This window comes from Rhinolophus sinicus, chromosome 17 (assembly GCF_057876585.1).
Source record: "Rhinolophus sinicus isolate RSI-liver-muscle chromosome 17, RSI-T2T, whole genome shotgun sequence".
NCBI classification, from domain to species: domain Eukaryota; kingdom Metazoa; phylum Chordata; class Mammalia; order Chiroptera; family Rhinolophidae; genus Rhinolophus; species Rhinolophus sinicus.
Window position 1 is genome coordinate 98329255 of NC_142517.1, and position 26528 is coordinate 98355782.

General features: G+C 37.7%; 1 protein-coding gene across 4 annotated transcripts in view; it reads right to left on the bottom strand.

The window, feature by feature from the left end:
* Positions 1 to 2932: 2932 nt before the first annotated feature.
* Positions 2933 to 26528, bottom strand: part of NRIP1 (nuclear receptor interacting protein 1) — an 85578-nt gene continuing 61982 nt past the window's right edge. For all 4 annotated transcript variants that reach the window (XM_019748908.3, XM_019748907.3, XM_074333526.2 and 1 more), the window contains one exon: positions 2933 to 10175. In XM_019748908.3, coding sequence (XP_019604467.3) covers positions 6350 to 9823 — 3474 coding nt within the window. In that variant the 5' untranslated portion in view covers positions 9824 to 10175 and the 3' untranslated portion in view covers positions 2933 to 6349. The remainder of the gene's footprint in view (positions 10176 to 26528) is intronic.

Genomic DNA, 26528 nt, shown 5'->3' on the forward strand with positions numbered 1-26528 from the left:
TTTTATTTAAACATTACCATATTGTTTGATCACACCTCGCATATTCATGACTCTCAGAGAGGCCACACTTTCCTGTCTCATGCCTATCTGAGCACAGTAATGTTTCGAAGAGTTGATAGCTAGCTTCCCTGCTAAAGGCAAAGCTTCTAAGATGCTCACTGCTATTTGTAGAAAGTTATGGTACAACAGATAACTAGTCCTTTATTGACAAAACCCTGAAGTTCCCCTTTTCTGTTGAAGAACGTGCTCCTCTTATCCAGCAGATAACATTTATGCAGATCAGAGAAGGCAGAGGAAGAATGTCTGGGTCGGCTCACAGAGATCGTGAACCTAGGACCAGAGGCGGCTGGGAGGCTAGGCATTGCTTCAGGGAAATAGATGTGTCCCTATCTTACACAGTACTTTGCTGGCTTGAGAGACCAGGGAGGGGGAGGCAGCCTTTCAATTTTGTGCATGTGAAGGGATCATTCTCTGATTGGGCATTTATTTATTACAGTGCTATGTATCAGGATTTGGACTTGGTACTGAACTATAAGGAAATTAAGACACACTACTTGCCTTTAGAAGAAAAACAAGGTATGTTGTAACTACTGTAATGAGAGCAATAAGGGAGGTCTACACAAAGCATTATGGGATTGCAGAGGGCTGAACACCATGCTTTCTTTGCCTAGAGGAATCACAGAGGGAGGGCTACTTTGAGGAGGTAATCTTTTAAAATAATTAAGGGAAAAGAGAAGTTTACAAGGAAGAGAGAACAAAGGAAGGAGGTATTTTAGGCAGAGAATGTTACACGACTGAAGGCACTGATACCAAGAAGGTTGGTATGTTCAGGAAACAGTGAAGGGGAGCTTTAAACACTGGAATGACTGTCAGTAAGGCGTTAGGTTGTGGGAGAACAACTCAAAATGTGAAAATGCAGGCAAGGCCAGAAGTCAAAGGGAACACTACAAAATGTAGCAAGACTAACTAGCACACCCAACAGGGTGCTAAAAGTCTTACAAGAATCTGCAGCTGGTTTATGAAAAGAGTAGCTACAATGGCTGTCAGATTCAACCCTCCCTTCCAATCTTTGGAGGAAACTATAGTTTTCTAATTATAAGAAAATCATCTCATTGCGGTATCCTTAAATTATCATTCCATATTCATTAGCAATCTCAGAAAAATGTACCTACAATGTAGTGCTGTTGGTGTGGCTTTCAAAAAATACAGGCTGACACCTATACAATGTTGGGTCATTTCCTCATCCAGATCTGATCTCGGAGGCGAATGTTTATCAGCAAAAATTAGCAAAACAGATAGTCCAAAAGGACTGTAAACTTTTCTCAAAATTTAGAGCACCTACTCATGAGGTCTGGTAACAGCAAAGACTGGAAAATAGAAGGCTGTCTAGGTCTGTGTGTAAACAAAAGGGCTGTAAAGAGACTGGAGTGGTTCAAAAATCCTCTTCCTCTCACTACAGAATTATACTACTTAAAACTTGGGTTATTGTTGGAAATGTTTACTTTTAGACACTTAAAAAAGGGTATAAGTGCTGTAGCACTTCCTTGGGACTAGTATTTATGGGATTTAAATTACATTTCCAATTGTTCTGCTACCAACTGAAGAGTATGTCAATTCTGGTTTTTCAGAGCAAGGGTCTTTAACTTACTTAAGAAGATGGCATCTTTAAAATGTAAATAGTACTGTACCAACCATTTAGAGAAACAAAATAGTAAATTAATGCTAAATGATGCCAATAGAATCCTCCATCAACCCTTACAAGGTGCTAGTGTTAGGTTTTATGGAATAAACAAAAAATGGTATGTTTAATAACAAATATTTAAAACCTATTTTCTGTTTAAACAGGTCATAGTTTAGTGGTATCAGTGGTTGAACAAAATTTTCAAAATTATTTCTTTGTTGAGATTTCCACATTAACAAGCATGAAGTAGAACTTCGCATAGCATGGGTGGTCATAATTTGATTTGATCATTAAAGACCGTCCTTATTACTAACTGGTGGTTCTCTTAAACTCCCTCTTACACAGTTTATTTACTTGACACATTTGGTATGCTTTTCTGCTACATAAATCAGTAAGTATAACACGGCTGTGCATCTGCTTCTGATGACAGACAGTGTCTACACACACAGCGAGGTGTAACTTTTCAGTATTTTAATAGTGTAGGAAAGCTGGACATATTTCTATTACTTGGGTATTTTTGAGACATTGTTTATAAATCCGTTAGGAGAGAAGGCACAAGATTTTCACTGTTGAATTACAATAGGCCTATTTTAGTGCCGTAAAATAGAAACTCATCTTTGGGAAAACGCCTTTCTTCTAAATTATCAATAATATATTTGTAAAAATAAAAATTCCCAGGCCATCAGTGCATGAACAGTTTTGCTTTTTAAAAATAAATTGGCCTCTATTACTTATTACATGTGTTCGCTTACCTTTCTCAGCTTATAATCAATGCACATATAGCATATACATACATACTCATATGTATGTGTACATGTGCATTCATTTTTGAAAAATGACTGAAGACCTTATTTCATTTAAAATAAACTAAACACCCACTGAAACTTGTATAAAAACCTTCTAATAAAATATTATCTTAGAACAAGTATGTATCAAATCACTTTATTTTTGAACACTGGACAGACTCTTTCCCACTTGAAAAATCTGAAGTGGTCATTCCAGTTACACACCGAGTACAGACTCCAGGACAGGTAGCACGGGCCACAGCCATCTTTGTGAGCTAGGCTTCAAGTGCCCCGTCTCTAGATACAGTGACTCACTGGCACCTTCTTCTTTTGTTCTTTTATGTTTCTGAGTAGGGCAAAGCATCCCGGAAAACTTACTATTTTCATGAGCAGAGACTTTTATGTCTATGAAAAACCTAAAAACCAGAGAAAAATCCACACAATAACAGTCATTTCAAACCAGAGATAATGCATTTTTTTCTCATTTATTCAAATTCACTGCAGGAAGTAAACACTAAAAGATTAAAAAACAAAAAAATTCACACTGCAATATGTACAGTTTCATGACATCACATGAAGAAATTAAGTTTCTAATAAAAATGACAAATGATATTACTGAGTAGATCACATCAAAATTGGTTGTGTAAACCCCAGAATTCATACCATGAATGGTAATGTGCCTGTATTCCAGTACACTGGAATACTCCTGGTATAATAGTACGTTTCCAATGGGATTAAAAAATTCATGAAAGTAGTTGTGTGGACTCTTTATGTTGAAAAGTGGTTGACTTGATTTAAAAAATTTTAAGACCCTTGGATTCAAAGCACATTCTTTCACAAAGCTTAAACCACAGAAGTCATGTCCAGAAATGGAATACTGTCATGTTGGGATGAACATCTGATTTGACTTAAGACATTTTGCCAAATGCACAGATGCACAGGGTCCCCCATGCACTTTTCATGCAGCAGGTAATCACAACTTAAATAAAAGGTTTATTCTATACATTTGTCCAGACTTGCAACTGTATACATACATGCACAATTTTTAAACCTGTCTGATTATATTTACACTTATACATGGAATATACAGAAACCAAAGAGATTAAAAGGCTTTTCTATTGCATTGGAACAATACAAAATATGTATTTTTCATTAAGGAAATCATTATTTACATCACCTTTAAAAACCGATTTTAACATCCTCATGTAACAAGTCTATATATATATATATATATATACACACATATTATATATATATATATAAAATATATACTCTCACCAGTTTACTCTTCCGTAAGATGCAGCAGAGAATAAACAAGTAATGCTACCTTACCGATGTCAATGAGAGCTGTAGTACCCTTTCACAAATGACTTCATTAGGAAGAACTTATCTAGATATCTAAAATAGTCCTTGAAAGTGTGTATATGTGTATCCTTTATCTACATATGCATAAACAAAGTGAATTTATGGATGTATGCCCTTTCTGTTCTTTAAAATCGTCCAAACTCAAATTGGGGACATTCTCTAGTAAATCAGAATAGCATTCTGTGCAGTTATGTTTATTTAGGTATTATATATCCTAATTCCTTTAACTCTTAACAACAACAAAAACCAACCACCCAACCAACCAAACAAAAAAATAGCAATGCTGGCCCTTGATATTCTTTTCCCTGACCTAAATTTCACTTCCCTGTAAAAGCCCATTTTTTTCTGGTATACCTCTAAGGCTCCAGATCTTTCACAACAGCAGAAAATAAATGACTTGTTTAAAAGTTTATTATATAGTGTAGACAATAAGATTGCCACACACTAAATATGGGATGGAGTAGGTTATATTCACTGGCCAGTGGACTTTTCATTTCCGAATAAACATACGCCTTCATGCCTCCATGATGTAGCACTCGGGACTATTATTTTATAATATATCCAGTAGCTATTTACAAATCATTTTGAGAAAAAAAAATAATCATTTAGGGTTTTAGATCATATTAGGAAATAACACTCATTAATATAAAAATCTTAGAAATAACTTCAAGTAGAACAACTTCAAATAGATTTCCTTCTAATTAATAGTTGACTATATAACATGTTTTTTTCTTTTTTGATAGGTCAGTTGCTAACCTGGTTCAAAATTAAGAACAAAAGTATCTGGTGAATGAACTGTGGATTGTAAAAACTGAACTTAAAAACACAGACTTGTTTCATGATTGAAACCCCACGTGGCTCAATTAAGTTCTTCCAAGACAACATCAATGTTTACTTTTAACCACTATTTTAAAATAATAGATCAATGGAGTGACTTTGTACAATTCTCTTCTGTCAAGTATATGTGCCCTTTGTACTTTTCTGTTTAGTCCATCTGAGTTTAGTGCCTTTCTTGGGTTTGAAATAAACGTTTTCATCTTTGTCAGCATTGTTCTTAGGACAATGATTTTAATAGAAGTTAAGGATGTATTCAGGAGAAGTTTTCAAACCATCCTGGAATCACCTGAGTTTGGTTAGTGGCCCTGTTTTCCATCCCTAAGGCTAATTAAGTAGATGTTACTCATTAGAACACATAAATAATCACAGATTTTCCTGAGATGTTGAGCCAGATACGAAAGTTGTCCCCTCCACCCAGTATTTTTGTCATAAAAAGTATTCTGAACCCGATATCCAAAGACATAACGGTAATATAGGAACTAGAATATTGCAAATATTTAGTTGACGTGTGACTGTACTGGGGAAAAAACAGGCATCAAATAGTTTTTTTTACAGTCCTGTGTTCTGAGAAAAGTTATAAGCAATGGTTCTTCAACTTCAGTGTGTAGAAGGAACACCTAGGGAGTTTCTTCTTAAATGCAGATGGAAGGTTCCCAGACCCACTTAGCAGAGATGCTTGTTCTGCAGATCTGAGATGCTGCCCGGCAATCTGCCATTTTAAAACAAGTGCCCCCGATGAGTCTCATGCAGGTGGTCTGAGTCCAGCTTTAAGAAACCCCAGCCCTAAGACTCACAGGTACCACAGTAATGGTGACAAGTAACTCTTACAAGAGATGGTGAAAACTATCCAAAGAAAAGCCATTTTGCTTCTGTTAAAAACAACTTCTTAAATATTCAACTATTCAGGAAACCATCTGAAGGTAAATGTTAACTTTCCTAATTCTGTAAAAGGAGGAATATTAATTTAATAAAGTAGTTAAAATACAAAAATGGAAATCTGCCTTTTTTTAAGCATCTATCAAACTTCCATCAATTGTAATCAATTTTTACTAAGTAGTACAAGGTTTAAAGAAATACATATTGAAAAGACTGGGGTGGGGGCAGACACATAGGGAGCCACAAAACCCCTTCCAGGAGTTAAAAATAAATATGTTTTTTAGCAAAAGTGAAAAATGTAAGCATATATTTTCTAATTTATTTTTGAATTGGATAATGAAAAGTGAATCGGCACTAATTATTTATTCAATAATTATCCTTTAAAGAATTATTAACAATTTGGACTTTAAAAAAATGTGTTATGTAAGCTGACTTCTGAAAAGCAAAATAAAGTATCCTACTAAAGGCAGCAAAATGCATTAATCCACTATGGATGGAAATTTATATTTTAATTTATGCCTATTATGTGTGATTATAAAGAATTTAATTCATAGGTTACTCACAGTTGTCTGATGCATACAGAAGTGTTAAACAACCAATTGCTAGTTCAGTAGTTTCCTCATGACAACTAACATAAAGCAAAAAGTAGTATGCATATTTAAACATCACCAGTAACCAATACTTTTCGAAATGAAAAAAGTTTCAATTATACCATGCTTTTCTCAAATCATGCTCTTATTTATACAGATCTCAAGTTCATACCAATTAGTTTTAAAAAGATCCAAAGCTGAATGGCAGGTACATTTTATTCTGATTCTTTTTTTATTGTTAGCACGTTTCCCAGAAGTCCATAAACTTCTCCATTTGTGCTATGTGGGCAAGAGGCATTATTTCCCATATGGCTATTACAAGGGCTTCTTAAATTAAAGAAAGAAGCTTTCGTTTCTGCAGCAGGAAGTAACTCTTCTTTGACTGTAACCTGTGAGACACTTTCAGCAGATGAAGGCTCCCTCCAAATGTTCTTGTCCTGTGTTTCTCGGCTGGTAACAGAACTGCCTCCTTTCTGGAGCATGTAATACAGTATCGGGTTAGTTTTGGTCAGTCTCGGAGAGTCTTTTTCATACTCATTCTTATCCCCATCTGTTATGACCCACTTAATGGGTCCCTTCTCACTGGGCATGGAACACCCATTCAAAAGCCCACATTCTGCTCTAGACCCCACAATGCCCAAGTGCTGCTCAGAAGGAAAAGGAGGACTGATGGGAGTTTTTACCACTGCTGGGTACGGAAATGTCCTGCTCTCCATGCAGCTGTTGGGCTGAGCGGAACTGTACATCACGCCACTCAAAGAAGAAATGCTGAATTCAGGTTTGCTATTGGTCACATTATTTTTGTGTCCTTTCTTTTTACTCTCAACGACAGAGTTACTCCTGGGCTGGGATAAATCTCTCACACAGCTTTCTGAGAGAAGCAGCTGTTTCAGAACATTGAAGCTTTTGCTCTCTCTGGCCCAGCTTCTATGCTCACCTTCACTGGCTGAACCATGACTGGCTGGATATTTAAATTCAAGATCATTTCTGCTCAGTTTCAGCTCTTGCTGGTTAACCAAGGACCCATACAGCACCTCTGGAGCACTGGGACTGCTTGCAGCATCGACTATGTTATTTTTCATCTTTTTAAGTGGATTTTCTAGTGGCTCAGCATAAAGCTTCCTTTTCTTGGGGACCATACAAAGATTCTTTGATTCTAAGAGTGTCAGTTCACTATTCCTGTGACTGTTGTCCAGATCCTCTGCCAGGTAACTCTCTTGATTTTGCCTTAGCAATCGACTTAACAGACCATTCTTTGAGAAAGAAAAATCCTGAGGTGAAACGGGCTCCGACTTAAAGTCCTCGGGAGCTGGTAAGGCAGCTGCGCTTCTCTGCACGGGAGGAGCCACACCTAAGAAAGGGGCGCCCCTCGCATCATGGCTCAAGTGCACGTCTGTATTATGGGTGTGTAAGTCATCACAAGGCTCAGATTTTATTTTTACCATCAATATTTGTTCACTTAAAGCTCTATCTGTATGTTCCTGAGTACTTTCATCTCTTAAAGGAATTTTCTCTTTCTTCTCACTCTTCCCTTTATTGGGATTTCCCAGAAGCAACTGGAGGACAGTGCGCCTTTCCAGCAGATTCTCTATTTCGGAACCAGAAAGTCTTGGTTCAGAAGCTGTCGCTTGACTACTGAATGCTTTATTTTCTTCAACTGCATTTGTTTTATTTGAGAGCAGGGGGCTACTTAATCTATCGATCATACCTATGGGTTTATCTGTATTTACACTCAGCAGCTGTTTACTGGGTCTCTGCTCTTCCCCTGAAGCGGAAGACTGCATTCCACACTGTGCTAAATTTTGTAACAGTTTACTGGCACTGAAGGTTGCAGAGTTTTGTGCACCTTCATTTTGGACCGGTTTCTCTCCTTGCAATTCTTTGCTTTTTGTAAGGTCCACCAAGTGGTTAGAGACGGTATTCGTTGGCTTGTCAGGCTGAGTGCCACAGGTGTATGGAGAGGAATTCCATTTGATGACCAGAGAGTGCTGGGAGAGGTTGATGGGAGAGTCCGCTTGGGTGGAGGCAAGCAGCGGTGGAGTGCTCACTGGGGTAGCCCTGTGTGTGCTGGGGCTCTCTATGACAGAAGTCCTCGCGTAAGCCTGGGTGCTGAACTTTGTCACATCACTCTGTACGTCCTGAGGGCTGCTGTTTCTTTCTACAGTTTCATCGTTCTTATGGCCAAGTAGCAGTTGAAGAAGTGTTACTTTCTGGTGTGAATTGAGCTTAGAATTCTTTGAAGTATCTTGATCGTCTTTGATATCCACGTCAGGGACTTTGGGATCCCAAGTGTTGAGCAAGGACTGAGTTAAGTTATCCAGAGAAACAGGTTGGCTGGGTTCTGGTTTTTCAGTTCTGTGTTTGCAAGACAAGTCTATGGGAACACAGTTGGAGTAAGAACTTTCATCACCACTGCTATCATCAGTAAAACTAGGATTGTTATCTGAGTATTCATCAATAGTTGTAGGTGTACTACTATCCTCAAAAATGCTTCCTCTTTCACTGTGACTGTGTCCATTCATTGGCTTAGGTATGGTCTGGCTTTTAAGAAGATGTAAAAGCAAACTATTATTAGCAGCTTGTTTTATATTGTTTCTTTCCTGTGAGTTCTTATAGCCTGTATTTTTGGGGGAAGGAGGAACGATACCCATTGGATTTTGAAATGTACTTTTGCTGGCCATTAATTTGCTTGATGGGGTTCTGGCTTGACCATTAAGATGGCTTGATATTCCTTTTGAGAGCTGGAAATTGCCGACATCCTTCTGGCCATTTTCTTGTAATCTGGCCATAGCAGCAAGTCTTTCACTTGCTGCTTGGTTTGCATTTTGTGTTTTTAAAGCATGTTCCCGAGAATACTGCTGTAAATGGGCTTCGCTGGAAAGGAGTAATGCTAGTTGACTACAAGCGACACTGGGTTTGGGTGAAGTGGCAGGACTAGCCCTTTTTTCCACCATGCTTGCAACAGCCTGTAATCTTGCAGCACACGACAAGGGTTCACTCATGACCTTTGTCCCACTCTGTCCAACATGATGAGGTGACTCTACAAACCTATCTCTGATGAGGTTCTTAGTCACGTCAGGGAGATTGGTATCAGGCTTTTGATCTTTAGCTTTACTTTTCTTCAACAAAGTTTTTAAGTGACTTGATGCAACACCGTAGCACCTTAAATCTTTCTCCACTTTTAAAGAATCGTGGCTGAGGGCGTATCCTTGCTCCTTGAGGCTCTGCCTAATTTGTTGTGACAGAGCAACAGTCTGCAGCCTCGAGCTGAACGACTGAAGCAGAGAGGCCAGCAATGTGCTGTCCTGCTTGCCTTTGGGCACACTGTCCACCATACCAGCAAGCAATGCTTCCTTCTTGACGTTTAGATTTACGATGGAGTCAGACAGCCTCTTCCGCTTCGCTGCGTTCCAGTCCTCAGAAGACTGCAACAGTCTGGCTTTTTTGAGATGCAGCATGCCAGATCCCTGATACGCATGAGTGTTGAGAACTGGACCATTACTTGGACAGGTGGGAAAGGCATTACCAGAAATGTTACAGTTCTGATCTTCTTCATTACGCCCAGCAGACTTCTTGTCGACGGCAGTACCTGACCCCTCTGCTGCCTGATGCATTAGTAATCCTTCTAGGTAAGTTAAAACAATAGAATCCTGGTGCACATCAGAGCCAAGCTCGTCTCCATGAGTCATGTTCAATAGAAGTGTTCACAGGGGCTTGGTTTCTATTCACTTTAAAGAATGGTTTTCTGTGGGTGAGTGAGATGGAACTTTAATAAGTGAGTGTCAGTTTACCGCCTTCCATAGTAATTAGACAGTGATGTACTGTTACATTCCGACCAGGATTTCTTCTGGCAACTACAAGATAAAAGGCAGGGTCCCTCCTATGCAGTCTGATCACAGAGCTGATCGACTCCTAAGCAAGAAGCAGCAGCAGAATTCCTTAACCTGTAGGTCTGCAGCAGCAAGCAGCTAGAATCCTTAGTGAATATCCTGCGTCTCCTTCTTCATTTTTTGTTCCTCATTATATGCAAATACCAGTGTTCTAAAAAAATAAGAATAAAAAATAGTTAAGGAAGTGCAGAACTAGAATTGTGCTATGATACATAAGAATATAGTACTTAAGTTTATATGTGTATATATAACATTACATATATACACACACACATATATATAATACACACACACACACACATATAAGCATTATAGTTACTTCTTGAGTAATTATTGCCATTCCTATTAGATTGGAACTCTCCTAGAAATCCTATGAATGAATCCCTATTGTAAAAATGATCAAATCAATTAGAGAAAATACTTTAATGTTATATAACTATCTTCCAAAGCTCATCAAGCTTTTGAATTTTCATGAGTACTTTTCTGCAAAGTAATGTGAAAGCTAAGTGTCCTTTATAACAATACAGCTCTATAAAGGAGCTGGAATTAGCTTCCTGACATTACCAGGAACTTAGGAAACACAAAAGCGGAAGTGCAGAAGAAGGAAAAGAGATGTACACGACATGGACCCATCCGATTGAGTCTGATGTGGGGCTCAGGCCTCCAGAACAAACATCCTCCAAATATCAGACATCCATAAGTGATTTTCAGAATTTCTGTTTTGACAGAAATTAAAGCACTAACAAGTATAAGATTCTTTTGTAGGCCTGTGGAAAATAGGACAGTCTTAGTCATATTCATAAACATTTAAATATATTCACAAACTTATTTACTCCTAATTTTTACCATGATGGTAAAAACAGCAGAGTGATCTATCAAAGGTTTAATGTGTCTGTTTTCCATTTTTACTTATGTGCTCTATATAGAAATCTTAATGTTGAGGTCCATCGCTACCAGATGCAGTAGACAGGTTACATGTAAACCTGTAACCCAAAGTTTCTAGGATGTTCCTAATATAAAATACTCTTCTCCCCTCCCATGCTATTTCTTTTTGTGTGACTCTGTATATCAATAAGTAAAAATAAATTAAAATATTATCTGTGATTTGAAAAATGTTCTAAAAAGATTTTAAAATGAAAATCATAATTAAAACAAATGTTAGGGTTCTCGCACCAATTTTTAGTTTAGACAACATAGTTACTATTAGGGTTTCCACGCAGGAATTCCCTCCCACCCGTTCTCAGGAATTTTTTTCGCTTTCCTGTCCCTGAATCCTGAGAAAAGTTGGTGTGCGGACAGAACCAGGAGTGCAGGTTCCAGGCTCTCGGCCTCATGTGGAAAGGTGTTGGTTCGGGGAGTAAACGGCCATCAACTGTGAAAGGATGGCCATCAGCTGTGGCTAGTTGGCCGTCAGCTGTAACCAGTGAGCCATTGGCCACTAATATAACTGCCGTGGCTACGCTAGCAGCGGACGGTGGCTGAGCTAGCTAGAGCAGATTGCAGTTAGCACAGTGGATTGCAGTTAGCAAGTGAGGTTGGTTGACAGAGACGTGGACGGCAGGTTGTGGATTGTGTGGCTCCTGCTTCCTGTGTCTCCAAGAACCAGACTATAGTGGTGTGACTCCCCTATCTATGGCTCCGTGGGTGTTCCTTTTTGGCCTCACTATATCCTGTGTTCTTATGTGGGGAGAGGGAGCTGAGACCCTGAATAACATCCTGCATGACAGTTGGTCAGGAAATTGGGAAAATTGTCTCCTTGAACCCAGTAATACCCACAATGGGAAATAAACGTACTACTCACAATGTATCTCTTAGACATTTTTCCTATTTATCACTAGGGTTTTCGGGAGAAAATCCCCCCCCCCCACCCCCCCATTCTCGGGCATTTTTTTCGTTTTTCCGTTCTGGAATCCCAAGAAAAGGTGGTTGGGAAATTGAGTAAATCGGCTCCTTGAACCCAGGTGGTTGGTAGTATCGACCGTCACTTTGTGGAAACGATTCATTGTGGAGAACAGAAAACAGTTTATATCTCGGGATTCAGGAATGGGAAAACAAAAACAATTCCTGAGAATGAGCGGGAATTCCCTCCTGGAAACCTTCGTTACTATAATACATATAAATACAACTATGAGCGTACACTAAGCTATTACATCGTCCTGTAGAAAAGTAGGCAAGAAACGTATTTAGAATAGATTTGAAGGAAGATGAATAACTGTTTCCAGAAATTTTTGTCTAAGTCAAGGTAGTTATTTCTCATTCATTTTTTTGAAAAGAAATTCTATAAGCAGCACCAATTACACGTAGCAGTGAGAGGAAAAAGGGCTTCACATAGAACCGTTTTTTAATAAGATGGATCAGTAAATAAAACATTGTGTTTACTTAGAGACTGCTGCAGGTGCCACTTGTGACAACAGCTACCACCATTGCAGCAGAAAATGAAATGCCTAAGACAGTAGGAATTCTGAGACTACTCAAGGCCTCAATTCACTCAGACCATACAATTAAAAATTCTTCAGGGAACTAAGTGAGCCAAATTTCTTAAGATAACTTCATTTTATATCCCTTAAACAACTAATGTGGGAGAAATCAATAGCAATCCTTCCTACACCTGTTCTAAGTCTTGCCTTTTCATTTCTATAGTACTGATTTTAACTGAGAAATTTAGGAAAAAAAGAAAAGGAGGCGTGAGACTTGGGTATAATACAGTTCATTGGGACCTACAGATATTAGGGGTAATATAAATGTAAAATATTACCACTATCTAATAAATATACTTCTTAAGGTTAAAATTGGTTAATTTTAAGTTAGTATTAGTGTGACTCATTTTCTTTTAGTAAAAAGACAACCATGTTATTTTTTTTTTCTGGTTTAGCTGATGTTTCTCTTGCATTCTTTACAGTTCATATTTTTTCAAAATTTATTTTTTAAATTTATTGGGGTGACAATTGTTAGTAAAATTACATAGACCTCAGGTGTACAATTCTGTATTACATCATCTATAAATCCCATTGTGTGTTCACCACCCAGAGTCAGTTCTCCTTCCATCACCATATATTTGATCCTCCTTACCGTCATCTCCCACCCCCCACACCCCTTACCCTCTGGTAACCACTAAACTATTGTCTGTGACTATGAGTTTTTGTTTCTTCATTTGTTTGTCTTGTTCTTTTGTTGGTTTTGGTTTATATACCACATATCAGTGAAATCACATGGTTCTCTGCTTTTTCTGTCTGACTTATTTCGCTCAGCATTACACTCTCAAGACCCATCCATGTTGTCACAAATGTTCATATATCATCTTTTCTTACCGCCGAATAGTATTTCCATTGTGTATATATATCACAACTTCTTTATCCATTCATCGACAAAATAAAGAGGCAACCAACTGAATGGGAGAGGGTTTTTGCAAACATTGTCTCCGATAAGGGGCTAATATGCAAAATATACAAGGAACTCATGCAACTCAACAACAAAAAAACAAACAACCCAATTGAAAAATGGGCAGAGGACTTGGAGAGACATTTCTCCAAAGAGGACATACAAATGGCAAATAGACATATGAAAAAATGCTCAACATCACTAATCATCAGAGAAATGCAAACAAAAACCACAATGAGATATCACCTCACCCCAGTCAGAATGGCTATCATCAACAAGACAAATAGTAACAAGTGTTGGAGAGGCTGTGGAGAAAAAGGAACCCTCACACACTGTTGGTGGGAATGCAGACTGGTGCAGCTGCTATGGATGGCAGTGTGGAGGGTCCTCAAAAAATTACGAATAGAATAACCATGTTATTTTTAATCACCAACATATATTTCGCTTGCTTCACTTTATATTTATATGCATATATATATATATATATATATATATATATATATATATATAACTTAAGAATATTGCCAGGTGTCTAATACTACTTGAGAATATTCAGTTAAAAACATCAATGTCAACACACATTTAAGAATTTGGCTTCTTCTATGTGCAATCTATATGCACACCCACGTTAATAGCAGTATTTCACTCTGAAGTAGTTAAACTACTTCTATTGCAATGTATTTGACACGTACTATTTAGAAATGATTTATTCAGCAAAGGAAAAGTTTGCTGAATTTTAAAACACTTTTTAAAATGGTAAAATCCAAGTAGTAAGATTTTACTTGAATAAATGAAGGATGCATCTAATAGGATTCTTATATTTAAGACTACTTTGGGTTGAGAATAGATAAATAATAAGAAAAGAAAGGTCTTTCTCCCGTTGTTTTAAAGGAAAAGATTCAGTATCTTATTTGCAATTAAATTCTCTATCGAAAACACATTTTGGTGATTAAACATCATGAAGTCACCCCATATGCTACTTAAATTATGTCTAATAACTACCTCATGTCTTCCAATTGTTTTCATAAACTCTCCTCCAATTTCTTCTGCATTATCAAGTAGTACCTGTTTGAATATTGAATTTAAAGGTATTTCTACAGTGTTGATTTAATGAGCATTTGAATTCTTGGCTCTGGTTCCTAAAAATGCAGAAATAATTGAAAGGCTACTTAATTGTGGCATTAAATAACTCCTATTGGAAAATATTATCTAAATTCCACTGTAGATTTTTGGGGACGCTTTTTATACAAAAAGATAAGAAAACATTAAGATGTTTTATTAAGGAGAAGAAACATATCATTATTATTGATTACTTTTAAACTTAATTATTGATCCTTTTATTTAAGCAATACAAATACCAGGTAAATAATTGAGACAACTCTGGGTATTCTCTAAGGTGAGACTTTTGAAAGAAAGTTTAAAAAGTTAAACAGAGGTCAGGCCCGGTGGCTCAGGCGGTTGGAGCTCTGTGCTCCCAAATCCAAAGGCTGCCGGTTCGAGTCCCACATGGGCCAGTGGGCTCTCAACCACAAGGTTGCTGGTTCAATTCCTCGAGTCCCGCAAGGGATGGTGGGCTCCGCCCCCTGCAACTAACATTGAGCACAGCAGCTTGAGCTGAGCTGCCTCCCGGATGGCTCAGTTGGCTGGAGTGCGGGCTCTCAACCACAAGGTTGCCAGTTCGACTCCTGCAAGGGATGGTGGGCAGCACCCCCTGCAACCAGCAACGGCAACTGGACCTGGAGCTGAGCTGCGCCCTCCACAACTAAGACTGAAAGGACAACAACTTGACTTGTAAAAAACAGTCCTGTAAGTACACACTGTTCCCCAATAAAGTCCTGTTCCCCTTCCCCAATAAAATCTTAAAAAAAAGCCTGGCGCTTCACTGAAAAGTGAAGACTACAGAGAATCCTCTTTATAAATTAAAAGTTAGTTTTTGAAAATAATTAAGAAAGAGGATAAAAGAAACATTCAATTATTACCGCTTCACAGCAGGGAATAATAAAGACATAGTAGGGAAGTAGGCCTGAAATTTCATTTATCAGATAATATTTCTAAATCTAAGGGAAAAAAAGTATCAAAATTAGTGTATGTCCTTTGATATAATTTGAATTCCAAGATAGTAACTTTCTTTGTAGTATTATCTTTATCAAAAGATGGATGTATAGTTGTACAATTTGATGGCTGAAACACTTTTTAGCAGTTAAGTCTCTGTATTTGGAAAGAAGTGGCCCAAAATATTGAGGAACATACAGTAAACTTCTCATTCAGCTGGTATAAAGGTTTGGAGGTGTGGGGGTGGCAAGAAAACAAATTTACCTAAAAATATTAAATTCAACTGAGGGCCTCTACGTTTGAAATTAGACCACAAGATCTTCTTGCCCTCTCCTAGAGGTTCTCATTTTAGATGTAAATAGTCTTCAGAGATTGGTAGCAGAAGCCACTGACACTGCAGTGAGTGACACAGATGCCCAGCCTGCTCTTCACAGCAACCTGAGGAATTACATATTTTTGCCCAAGGCCAAATTTGCTCCTAACTTCCAGGTCCATCAATTGTAACTTGCTGTCAGCTTCTTCCAAAGGAGTAAAATAGTGTCACTCACATTTCCTATTAAAAGAGATTCACTAGGACACACTACTTCTTGACTGACTCAAGTGTTCAACACATAAGGCTATGTATCCGAGGACCTTTTCAACTCTAAAATTTTACTGCTAATATTCCAATTAATTTGTCAAACTGCAGTGGATAAAAATGATACACATTTTAACCAGAAAGGTGATATGCTGTCAAAACGTGGAAATAGCTGAGATCAATACACTTTATAGACTTTTTAGTGAATTCCAGGGGAACAAAATGATTTTGAAATAGCCATACCCTTTACCCATTCAAATCATCAAAGATATTTATCTTCACTGCTTTCTCCAATAGGGCTACCGAATTTCAAACAGATGTTTATTTATAAGCTAAATATGAGCTCATGTTCACACTGGAGCTTCTGGTTCTCTCACAATGGCTACATACTGAATAAAGTAAAGATTTAGGATCGCTAATGACACAGATAAATTCATGAGAGAGGTAAAATAATTGTCCTGGCGACAGATACAAATATCCCCTATAACTGATATAGTGAATTGGTAAGATCGTCTTTGTTTTGAATTATCCTCAGAAGCCTTATGTATATGAATCAGATTCAATAAAATCCACCATTCATTTTACTCTGCCTCTATAATTTATTTAAAAAATCAAAATTAAGATGAAAAAGTTGGAGATTTTAAGTTAAAAAGGCTCACAGAATCAAATGAGCTAGAAGAAGAGCTTAAATGCCAAAAAATTTCTATTCTAAAAATGCAATACCTTGCTGGATATTGTGTTGCATTATCTTAAAAACACAGAAATCTAGAAATTGTTAAATAAAATTAATTCTAACTATAATTTTAGAAAATCCAGGAAAAGAATTGTATGATAAAGAATACATACAATATTTATTTAGCACTAATATTAATGTGTTCACTGTCTTCAAGAAGTTTTTCTGAAGAAACAAAATAATCAACAACTTTTGGCAGCGCATAAGTATGAAAAAAAGGTTTAAACATAAAATGAATAGAGCGTATAGCTTATCCTAACCTTTTCCAATAGCTCTTCAAAGTAACTAGTGCTATCAGTTTTCGAAAGCATATTATTTTCCAATCTCTTATCAAAATATGAAGTATAATGGAAAATGGTACGCACACACCCTTTGAGATTGGGGCATAAATCCTATTAAAGTCAACTATGGCCTCCCCATCCTTAAAACAGATCTGACATACAGACACAAGCACAAGGTCAAGGTCACAGATCAGTAAGAAAGATTACCAACAGAACTGACATAACAGCTGGCATTTGATCAAAGCTCCTGGGGTTTCTGGTACACTTACTGAACACTTGGCGTTTACTCACAAGATACATACACTCTGTTTTAAAAATGTTCCCCATCTTTGATGACAAGATCTTCATGTACTTTTTGTTACAAAGCATATTCTGCTCAAAATGTTGCATGGATTAGGAAATAAGAAACTCGTGTGTGTGTGTGTGTGTGTGTGTGTGTGTGTGTGTGTTTCAGAACAACAAGTTTTACATGTGTATGTATGCCTGTATAATTATTTATGTTTGATTGTTGTAACTGATCACTGCCATGTGACAATTTTGAAATTAACTTGCTGGTCCCTGAAACGACCAAGCTCCCCCACACCTTCAAACCTTTGTACCAGCTGAAATGAAAATTGCGTATTTCTTGATATCTTAGGCCACTTCTTCCCAAATACACAGATTTAACTGCTAAAAATTGGTTCAACCAGCAAGGTTTTATGATGTATTCATAGTCTTCCACAATACTTTTCAAAGTATACATATAGGAAGAAACTTTGGTTATCAACAACAGCAATAAAAGTGATTCTTAATGTAATATATTATTAACAGTACAATTATCTATCAAAACCATGCCTTTTGTTTCAGCTGTTCAAACAAGATATTAAATTTATCTTAAATTACATTTATGAAGCTAAGTTACATGATGAATGTTCTTACTGAAGCAGTCCGATCAAGAAATCATTTTTAAGGATGCATAATGCTGTTGAGGTAAGTTTATAATATAAAAGCTTTCCTTTTTAAATCAAGTATCATTGACTGTAACTTTATATAATTTGCAAATTATGATACATGTACATGTAAATGTTCTAAATTACCAGTTTTTCATTTTGCAAAATTATTTTTTGTGTGAATTACATAGGTTTGAATAAAAATACCAAAATTGTACTGCCCTAGAAACACTGCTGGTTTCTCAGTAACAAAGGAAAAAGAAGTATACCGGGCGGGAGCAGGGGTGCCAAAAAAATGTATACACATTTTAAGAGATGTTATCTATGCTCAAGCAGTAGTTCACTGTAATCAGAAGTGTCTGGACGCCGACCGTAACCACTTTGAGCAGCTCTTATAATTGCAGAAGTCAAACGTGACTTGTATTCATCTTTTGTTATCGGTGTATTGAGCATTATAATTTTAATACAGTTTTTCCCTTTCTTAAAATGTGTATACATTTTTTGGCATCCTCTCTATATACAAATATATGTATATTTTATATATAAATAAAACATTATCAAATTAAATACCACTAAAAATGGAATTGCCTTTACCAGGCAGAAATAGTGTGGGTGTATCAAAATTACTAGTAATGGACACTAACTCGTTTGTCAAGCTTTGACCACAAAAATCTACTGACATTTTCTTTTAAAATGAATAGAATTCTCTATAAAACACTATTAAGGTCTATTGAGAGGAATCACTTATGAATTAATAGTTTTCTTTATGTGGTACCTGGGTGAAAGTGCTGCCTTATTGTGAGTGAACCACGAACTCTGATTTGATTTTCCAGAAATGGTAAACATTATGACATCACTCTTGCTCACAATGGTCCAAAACACAAAGCTTTCTAGATTGAAGGTTTGAGCCAGTCTGTGGCAGAGAAGTATCACTACAGACACAATCTGTCACTAAGAAATCAATAAATCTGACGGGATTAATGAACAAAAAAGAAAAAAGCAAAGAAAAAAAAACAAAAAACAACAACAACAAAAACAAGAATATGCCCAATGTACTGAGGGAATTTCTGTTTTTAAATATTTACAGGTAACATTAAAATAAGTTCTTCAACTAGGAAGATGAAGCTACTGGCACACCATCAGTTGGCTATTTACTTTAAATGGTTTTGTTTTTATTGCAGAAATTGCCACCCATGCTTTTCCTTGACTTCTATTTTGCCCATGTCTCTACATCAGCAAATGTGTGCAGTGGTGATCGCAGTAGCTGTAGCCGGTAACTGCAGATCTTAGAGCCAGCTTTCCTGCTGCCCAGGTCTCAGGCCTGTTCAGGCCACACTGCTGCCCCTGGCCCTGAATAGCGCGTCTGCCAGACACAGACACAGACTGAAGGAGGGGAGGGGATCAGGGGGCTTAGGAGACGCTCCTGTGAGCTGGAGCAGAAACCAGAAGAACAGAAGTCCAGGTAACAAGGTCACGGCCTTTCTGACTTATTAGACAAAAGAATATTTCAGAAGAATTTTTACTTCAGCAATTAAGATCATTAAAGACAACTACTACTATCTGCTATTAGCATTATTTAACAAAGTTCAAACATTTTAACACCAAAGAATTACATACTTCAGTTTTATGAGCATCTCAATCTATTATGTACATCATTTTTCTGTTTTTTTGAGAGAGAATGATGATAATGTGGAATGGCACATGTATACTATACTTATCCCTTCTCTGTTCAGTAGTTTGTTCAACATTGGTATCAATTACTTAAATTTTTACATCAATATTTCCTATTGTTTATATATTGCTTTGTTGTTTGGGTCCTTATTGTGCTTTCAATTATAGCATTTCTGTAAAATAAATGATTTGTTCCATATTCCTGTCATTACATGTGAGGATGAAAGTAGGACATAACAGTGGGAGAAACAATGTGACACAGAACAAAAAGAACCTTCTGCTTGGTGTACCTCCCCCATTCACCCACACAATCCCCTACCATAAGCATCATTTGACGAAACGTAGCAGACTTAAAAATACATCATATAATAAACCCCCTTTGCCTTCAATTAAGCTAAAAGAGTAAGACATCTTGCTTATTCTGTAAGTCTCAGCTGAGCACTCAGCCCTACTTGGGCAGCCGTCCCTCACCTCCACAGGTTGACGATAGTTTTGCATCTCTGGGACCTCACAGCACTCAGTATATCTTTCTAGAGCCTCATTACAAAATTGTATTTTGGTTTATTTATGCCTGGCCCTCACCCAGAGGGTAAACTCCTTATGGGCAAGGATGACATCTCTGTGGTCCTTACATCCCAGCACCCGGCAGAGAGCATTTCCCATAGCACCTGCAACTAGTCAACCTCTGAAGGCTTAGTCCGTAAAGTGAGAGGTGGACTATCATAATTCCAAGGTACCGTAACATTTAAAATATGATAATGTTATTTATAATGTCTGGTTTCAAATTCAAGATTTCGTTTCCCCCCAAATATAAACTAACAAAAAAATCACAAAATTAAAGAGTAACAAAGTATTTTATCATACACAGGAAGGTCTGTGGGTTTGTAGATCACATGTGACTAGTATTCTGTTCAAACATGCAAGATTTAAATATTTGGGAAATATTTATATTTCTAGAAGATTTCAAAGTTTTTATACTAGGGTCTTTATTTTAACTTTTTATTAACAAAAACACACACACAAAAAAAACAAAAAAAACCTGATTATTCATTTAGTTTCCTTTAATCAGTGTCACCCCAGTCAAGGTCTGTAAGATCTACTATACCAAGGATGAGCAAATGTTTCAAAATACATTTTTCCCTCTCAAAATACTCACTCTATTGAAAGTTCAATAAAATCTGCGTAACATTAAAATATTACTTTGTTAAATTTTCTTATGATGGAGGTGCATTAAGAAATGATGTATTATCACATCGAAAGATTTATTCCCTAAAACCAAACAAATCAAACTCAACCTGAAAGATAGTTATACTACAATGGGGAAAGAAAGCCTTTATGAATTAACTGTGTCCTGTATCAACCACAACGGAGAAACTGTTTCTCTATGCCCATTTTAAAAATCAATCACTGAAGTAAATAATAATCCCATATTGAAGAACCCAAACCCTTTAAATTGTGTGATAGATTAAATCAAATTGGTGAAAGCTATTCTTAGGGTGATCTTTTTCATTTGAACCTCTATTTGTGGAAGAATTTCAGGTATGAAATTTCACTGTGTCTGGCCAAATAAAAACAATATCCTACCATGAATTTATTCAATTAGAATATGTAAAAGCAGTAAAATGACTTTGAACCTGAAAAACTGAAAAAAGAAAAAAATCAACAAAAACAAACATTACTCAAGCAATTCTTGAATATTCATGCAAGAAGAGTCGACACGTCATTGCCATGCCTTTTCTACTTCTTACCACATCTGCATATTGCTGTTAGTAGCAATACAAAATCAAGGAAATTCATTCCTTTGACCTATACTGAAGGGGTAAGCTTAGGCCCTCTTTTTGCTTCATGGCATGACATTAAATGTAAATAATATTCCTCAGGTCTGAGGAGGCTAAGAAGTCATGCAGGTACAGAAAATATATAACTTTGATATAGATGGGTAAGATTTTGAAAACCTAGTTTTCTAAAATGTACAGTAAGACACTCTAATATGTATTAAAAACAAAACAAAACAAATCTTACTATATATGAAAAGGGATTTATTTAGGCATTTGTTTAAAGATTTTGCACTATCAAATCAAATTTCCTTGTCTATCATAAAAAAAAACTTTATTTTTTTTGTGTGGCAGATACCTTATTCACTTGGACTACTGACTTCTTTTTAAAGCTGAACTGACAAACACTCTAGCCTCCATAATACTGGGAATACAAATTAATATGAAAATTGCAGAGCAGCTAATTTTTATGAAGAGAAACCTATTTTCCTATCATGATTCCACAGTACATCTTGCCAATTGATTCTACAGACACAACAGATCATAGAATTTAACCAACCTGCCTGAGCAACCATCCCATCCAGTACTCAAACACCTTTATAACCTATTTGCTAACTCTAGTGGTCTAGCTAACCTCTGGAAAGCTCCAGGGACCCTGGACTATTTTCCAAGGTTGTATCTTTTTCAATCAGACAGCTCTGGGTTCAATTTCTGGCTCTTCCACTTACCAATTGTTTAACCTTGGACAAGTTAACTACTCTCAAAAGTTTTATTTATAAATGTGCAAAAACCAATACCTATTTCACAGGCGACTGGGAGGAATAAATATGACAACGTTCAGTTCACACAGCACAATGCCTGTGCTCCAAGAGCGCTCAGTAAGGGTTGTCACTATTCAGAGAGCGCCTTCCATACTGCACGGCTCCAACAGTCTACAGAATGGGCTATAATCTGTCTCCCGTTGGTGTGATCACTGGTCCTTCTGGGGACACAGAAAACAAAGCTAATCCTCAGTCATCCTTCAAACACTAGAAAAGAGCTGCTATATTCCACTGACTTAGTCTATCACCTGGTTAAGGTCTAGATAAGATAGTTAAATTCTCCTGTTGACAAGAGAAAGACAAATGCTGCTGGGCACCAGTCTGCAGTGGGTGCTGCAAAGACACCATTCTTTACAAATTCTTAACTGGCTAAAGTAGTGCAGAAAAGCTCCTGGGAGCTGACACACACATTGACTCCTATGGAGTACACTGTACATTGAAACAGTCCTGCTTTTTCCCAAGTGTTTAAGCCATACTTCCTCCTCTAATGAAATACCAAGATGCGTGTTCTTTGTTTCTCTTCATGGGGTTGGTTAATATTATATTACCCTCATTTACATTTTAACAAACAAGAATACTAAAGCTGAGAGCAACTGAGTGATTGGTTAAATTGGCCAATAGTGGCTCATCCAAAACCACATCAGGGTCTTCTGAATCTTAGCCTTTCCTATGGTATTAAATGGCAGTTATATATTTTCTGTTACCTGCATGTAACAAAAGTGAATTTGGTAACACAGATGCTTTTGCAGCACTTTGAGAACTTTGGGGTAACTATTCTTACTCTGAGACCTTGTCTCTGTTGTTGTCTCTTGTTTTTATTAGAAAGACCACGAAGCACAGTGGTTAAGACAACAGTCTTAAGAACTCAATTAATGTTAACTGTTCTACTACTCACAGACATAGCACCAGCCCGCAGGGCTTTCTTAAGAAACATTGTCTTCACTTGCCAGTCACCCAACATAAAGCTCCCTGGGAGTTGGGAATGTCTTTTGTGTTTGTATCCCCATGCCTAACAGTTTAGAGGCACTCAAAATTATCTGTTGATATGCTTTAACATATTCCCTATAGTTCCTGAAAAAACTAAAACTATACTTTGGATTTGCAAACTAATTGAATAATTTAGCTAATTAATGTTTTTAATTTCAAAATTTTGTAACACATGTTTACTTACACCAAAGAGTAGTTTCATGTACAAAAGAAGCCTATAGTTTTCTTTCTTCCCTACACCTTTTTCTTAAAGAACCTGTTTCTGATCTACCAGTCACAGGGGAATGGACCAACTTTGGGAATCTGACTAAACTGGACCAATTCATTTCCTCTCTTGAGATCTGGAATTCAAAGAGACTGAAAACCTTCATTTTGGTGTTGCTTTAATGAGGCCCCATTTCATAGATTAGTATACAGAGGAGTTAATACTGAAAGACTGAAGTAGACGCAAATGGAGAAGCAGAGGTGAGGAAGGCAAAAGGGAGGGAGAGATAGCCAGGAGGTGCTGAGGGCTTTCCAGTTCCAAAGAGGTGCAATGCATTGTATCACTGGTTCCTAAAGAGCCTACTGCATGTCTCTAATAAATCCCCCTGTGCTTGAGCTCTGTTGAGCGGGCTTCTGTCCTATGCAATCACAAACAACCCTAAGATACTGTAGAAATACTATGTAGACAAAGTGCATCTTTTAATCCATGGTCCTAGAGACCTCTACAAACATCAACACTGTTTTTCCTGACTTTTCATACAGTATCTCCAGCTCACGTTGGTCTAAGAGCAACGCATATCTTTAATTATCAAATGGGGAAAGCTAATGACGCAAAGAGGTAAATAAGATGTCCAAGGTCATATTCAGAGTTTGTAGCGGCAGAGCTGGTAATAGAATTTCAGATTTTTTAATCCCAGGAGCCTGAACTAACCAATAAACCAGCTGCCTCCCTTGATGGAACTAAAGTATGCCAATTATCCAAACTGTGTAGAAAACATTGACCAAAACAGGGGTTAATTGGACATTGGTTGTTTTAATCCCATAATCAGCTCTTTCCCTGAGCTACCCTGGGAGTGAATAACGTATCTTTTGCAGGAATGGGAAGGGGGCCAGCACAGGCCATCTGGCTGAGCATGTCCTTTCGTCAAGTTATCCGCGCAGCTGTCTGAAACTTACCGATGGTGAAGAATTTCACAGTTTAATTTGTCTTATCATTTCCCTCTATTAAATTTAAAAGTAGATAAATCTTTATTTTCATATTAGCCAAGCAGTTTAACTGATTTCTGAATTTACTGCACAAACATGTATATTCTCTATGAGTGTGCGGGCAGAAGAAACTGAAATTTTCTGAGGTGAAAAACGATTTCTCATATTCAAAAAAAGAGCAATTCATTTAGACCATGGCCACTAGAAAAGAAATAAAGACTCTTTATTATTTTCAAAGAAAAGTAAAACAAAATATTAGTCGTCTTCTCAATGAAGGAAAGAAGGAACCATGGAAGAACACAGGCAGCCTATTTCCTTGTCCATTCCTGATTTCTTTCACATTGTAATTTTGCCAAGATGACAAGAAATCTGGAATATTAAATTCAAGATCCCAGTCTCATCCACATCCAATGAATGAGTGGGTTAATATCCCACAGTTAGTGCCACTAACGTAAGGCAATGCACTGCCAAGAGCTGCTCTAGTCTTTTAGCACAAGCACTCACTCTCTCCCCTTTCTTCTCTCTTCCTGCCTCTCTTCTGCCCTCCCCTCCTCTCATATGATTTGCTCTTTTCTTCTTTTTTCCACCTGTCGTGCGGGGTATCAGGCGGGGTCTCTGGACCCACTCCCCACACAAGAAGGCAGGATATGGTGAGGCCAAAAAGGAACACCCACGGAGCCATAGGTAGGGGAGTCATACCACTATATTCTCGCTGGCAGCACTATAGTCTCACTGGAGGCTGGATCCACACTGTCCGCAACCCGCCATCCTAACTGCAGTCCACGCTTGCCAGCCCAGCCACCATCTTCTTGCTAGCCCCCATTTTTTCTGCTAGCGTAGCCACAGCAGTTATATTAGTGGCCAATGGCTCACTGGTTACAGCTGACGGCCAACTAGCCACAGCTAATGGCCATCCAATCACAGTTGATGGCCATTTACTACCTGAGCCAGCAGCTTTCTATGTGAGGCCGAGAGCCTGGAAACTGCTTTCTGGGGCTCTGTCCCCACACCACCTTTTAATTCTCAAGTCTTAAATTCTATTTGTCTTACTCATGAATGCTGCTGGTATTCAGAATTACAAAGCCCCATGACACTGACATGAAGACCACATTTCCTATGTTGGGAATTGTCTACAGGGGTGGGTTATTAAGAGTTCATAATGCAAGTATTAACACCCCCGTGTGGGTTGAAGTAAGGTTGTTCAAGGCTCTGAGAGTGAATGAAGAAAGCCAAGCTTAGAAGGAATGCCTTTACCCGATACACAATCTTGGAACTATGCCTATTAATTTGAAGAGGCTAAGGGTCCATGAAAGGTGCTATAGCAGGAATCAGACAAGACGTGATGAAATCTTACAAGAGACACTGGTATTCAAGCTATCTGTGTGAGCAGATCTGGAAAATAAATTTCTAAAGTGGAACCTAGCACAAAGGGCGGGTGGCTGGGTTATGCTGAAGTTGGCAAGCAAGTAAAGACCAGATGGTTCTTGCTCAGAGGGCTAGATAGCAACATATTAGATACGGGCATCCTGATTCAGCTGACTTCCACCATCTCTAGCAAAATCTGCCCCCATTTCTAATGGGAAATGGGCACAGCATCCAACATGAGCAGCATCACACTGGGCCTGCAGTCGAAGCTCATAGTGAAGTTGGGTGGGAAACAGGGTTACCCTGGGTCAGGTAAGGCCAGACGCTACCGAAGGGCTCCAGGTGCTTCTCTTGTTTCGTTTGCTGCTGTAAACTATTGGGTTTCCACCTGTCTCCAATTCTGAAACAAACTTTGGTGGCTCCTGATCCTAGATTACAGCCTTGGCCCCAAATGTTTTGACAATAATTGCCCAAAGGAAAGAGTCAGAAATAACAATTATTCCATAGGGGAACAAACAAGAAAAAAAAAGCAACAGGTTGTTTGCACTGCTACCCTTCTCCTCTCACTCAGTTCCTTCCTACATATCATGTAAAGTGCACCTTCCAATTAACAGGACCTGGGTGGGATCAACACAGGTGAGACGATGCATCTAGCCAGATGGACCAACCCGTGGCACTCTGGGGCTAGCTATGAGAGATGCTGAAGAAAGAAAACAGTGACCATGTGTTGTATCTCTTTGTGCC